The sequence below is a fragment of the Triplophysa dalaica genome, chromosome 14 (genome assembly GCF_015846415.1).
Source record: "Triplophysa dalaica isolate WHDGS20190420 chromosome 14, ASM1584641v1, whole genome shotgun sequence".
Lineage (NCBI taxonomy): Eukaryota > Metazoa > Chordata > Actinopteri > Cypriniformes > Nemacheilidae > Triplophysa > Triplophysa dalaica.
Window position 1 is genome coordinate 502,501 of NC_079555.1, and position 3,090 is coordinate 505,590.

The 3,090-nt window shown below is 45.1% G+C and overlaps 1 protein-coding gene across 2 annotated transcripts in view; it reads right to left on the reverse strand.

Moving 5' to 3' along the window:
• The window catches only part of LOC130435365 (cytochrome P450 1A1), a 3,974-nt gene extending 1,086 nt beyond the window's left edge, over nucleotides 1-2,888 (reverse strand). Inside the window, exons 1-6 of one of the 2 annotated variants that reach the window (XM_056765946.1) lie at nucleotides 2,788-2,888; nucleotides 790-1,680; nucleotides 581-707; nucleotides 413-502; nucleotides 216-339; nucleotides 51-137 (exon numbers count right to left, since the gene is read on the reverse strand). In XM_056765946.1, the coding sequence (XP_056621924.1) occupies nucleotides 51-137; nucleotides 216-339; nucleotides 413-502; nucleotides 581-707; nucleotides 790-1,629 (1,268 nt within the window). In that variant the 5' untranslated portion in view covers nucleotides 1,630-1,680; nucleotides 2,788-2,888. The remainder of the gene's footprint in view (nucleotides 1-50; nucleotides 138-215; nucleotides 340-412; nucleotides 503-580; nucleotides 708-789; nucleotides 1,681-2,787) is intronic. The other variant, XM_056765947.1, reaches the window with a different exon arrangement.
• Nucleotides 2,889-3,090: the final 202 nt, after the last annotated feature.

The following is a 3,090-nucleotide window of genomic DNA, read 5'->3' on the forward strand; positions in this document are numbered from 1 at the left end:
CAGTTTTAGAGCAGCCAGCGGGCCGGCGCATCACTGATAAAGTAACTTACGGGTCGTGATTGACGTGCCACTGGTTGACAAACACACAGGTATCTTTGGGAATGAAGTATCCATTCAGCGACGTGTCTCTAGTGGTGCTGAAAGAGAAGAACACGAGTTTGATCATAACTGTCTGACGTGGTGTCATTTGTCTACAAGGTTTTACGGTCACTCACCAGTGAGGAATAGTGAAGGGAAGGAAAGACGAATGCCTGAAGATCTCCAGAATGAACGCCTCCAGCAGCGGCGTGACCGATCTGTCCGACAGACGAGGCGTGCGTTCCGTTCCGATCTTTTCATCTAGAGACAACAAAAAAAGATCTTGAGTTTTGGAACACGATAGGCAGACACGGTGTGAGAGACAAACACTTACTCAGCTCTCTGTGCAGCCGTTCCTGAATCTCAGGATACGCCACCAGATACATGACGGACCACGAGAGAGCCGTGCTGATGGTGTCGAAACCTGTGGACAACCACAAACACCGTTAACACACATCACATGTGCGACTCGCTCGCTTCACAATGCTTCTCCCGAACTCACCAGCTCCAAAGAGATCATTGACGATGCCCACGATCTTCTCATCGGAGACTTGAACATTGGAGTTCTCGTCCAGTTTTCGGTCTTCACAGTGGTCGATGAGAGAATCCGTGATGTCACGGATGTTGTTCTGAAACAGACGAGAAGACACAGGCGGTGAGCTCTGTGTGCACCGCCCAATGGCTAAGAACTCACATTGGAAGGTCGCTCACCTTGTCGAATGTGTCGTAATGTTCCTTCACGATCCTCTGCATGAAGCTGCTGAATCGAGCGTTGATGTCCAGGAATTTCTTCATCGACTTGCTGGGCAGGAATCGCAGGAACGGGATGAAGTCGGAGGGGTTGCCGCTACCTATGACCTTTCCGAACTCGTCGCTCATGTTGACCAAACCCACCAGCTCCTCATCGTCATGACTGTAGCGCCGGCCGAAACAGATTCCGCAGATGACGTTGGCCACAGACACCACGATGTGACGGAAGGGATCGAAGCTTCCCGCGCTCTTCATGACGCTGTGAAGTCTGTCGATCAGATACAGACCCTCTTTGCTGATGTGTTCCTCCAGAGCACACGAATACGCCGAGGTTTCGGCCGGCACCGTGGAGAAGGATCTCAGGGCGCTGAGTGCCAGCTTGCGGCGGGTACGCCACACGCCCACCTGGTCCGTGCTGAAGGCCAGACTTTTGCCGTCGCTGACGAACTGCATGCTGTACAGGTCAGGTCGACCGGCGAAGTCTTCACCCTGTTTAAGGAGAGCCTGACGGATCACCTCGTTCCCACTGAGCACCACCACGGGACGCATGCCGATCTGGATTTGGAAGACGGAGCCATAGCACTTGCTCATGGCGGTTAGGCTGAGATGTGGGTTGTTTCCCAATTCCAGCACGTTACCGATGATGGGGAGGGGCTTTGGGCCCGGCAGCTTCTGAAGACCCTCGGGAATCTTGGTGCGAGTCAGGCGCATGAGGAGATAAGCCACACATATGGTTATAATGGCCACGAGACTCTCCGACACAGAGATCGGGCCCAGAACAGGCAGAACCGTCAAAGGCATTCTTTTGTTCCTCACGTCAATCTTTCCTCCTGCAGATGGTGAACAGATTACCTGGTCAAAACAGAGGAAAGGTAAATAAGACGAGATAATAACATGAGAGAGAGAGAGAGAGAGAGAGAGATAGAGAGAGAGAGAGAGAGAGAGAGAGAGAGAGAGAGAGAGAGAGAGAGAGAGAGAGAGAGAGAGAGAGAGATAGCAAGATTGAGAGAGAAAGAAAGAGGGAGAGAGCATGCAGTAACATTTCTTGGATGGGTGATAGGCCACTGAGAAAGGTGTGTCTTCTGCAACCTGTTTTCCTTTTTTTGCATTGCATGTGTTGCATGAACACTTTTTACAGTTCATAAATGCAACACACCAATTAACTGTTGCATTAAAGCATTGCACACTGGTTGGTTATTTTATGTTCGCAAAATTCATTAATGATAAACCACACATGAAGCAACCAGTGTCAAGGGAGCGCACACACACAGGCACACACACACATGCATGTTTTATTATCTCCTTGGGGACAGTCCATTTGTGTAAGGAGTTGTATACTGTACAAACTGTATATTTTATTCCCTAACCAAACCCCTAAACCTAAAGTTCAAAAAAAACTTTTTGCAATTTTAGATTTTCTAGATTTTCTGCACAATTTATAAGTTTTTGTGTCCGTGGGGACCTCATTTTGGTCCCCTCAGCGACACGAGTCCCCATGAGTTGGTGTGTATTCAGGTTTTGGTCCCCACTAACATATAAAAACCAAGTCCACACACACACTTCATTCAGAAAAAGTGCAATGCAAGACACTGACATATGCAATGCATTGAAAAGAAAGTACATACATTATCCTAAATGCTAAAATGCACAGCAGCCAATAAATAAGTGATTATTTCTTTGTTTTTTTAAAAGTCAGTAGAAAAAGAACAATTCAAGATATATTTCAAATTTTTTGTATATTAAACATTCTATGTTAAAATGATCATGCAGTAAATAAAATATGTTACACAGAATTTAGAAATGTAAGAGAAAAGCCATCACAACTGAAATATGTTTTTCATAAAAATATGTTTTTCAAAAAATATTTGAGGTAAAATATTAAACTAATACTTCACATAATTTGAACATGAATACCTTGATCTAAATCATTATGAATGAAAGTATTGATATCAAGCTCACCTCGAGTACAGTGAGGAATAAATGCGTTCTTCTGCTGAATCTGTCTTTCCAAAGTCAATTATCTTGAGACAGAGAAGTGTTGCTGTATTCCAGGACGTACATCTTATATACACAAGAGCTCGACGCGATTGGCTGGTCGCTGTGTGACGTCAGAGGGATGGGAAGAGCTGCATGTCTTTTTGTGAATGAGTTTATAACTGCGAATAATCTCAGCATTACTAATCTCATCAGTACAAGCATACAGTCATATACATCAATAATAATTCTATAATGCAGAATTAAAATGAAGTACATGTAAAAACT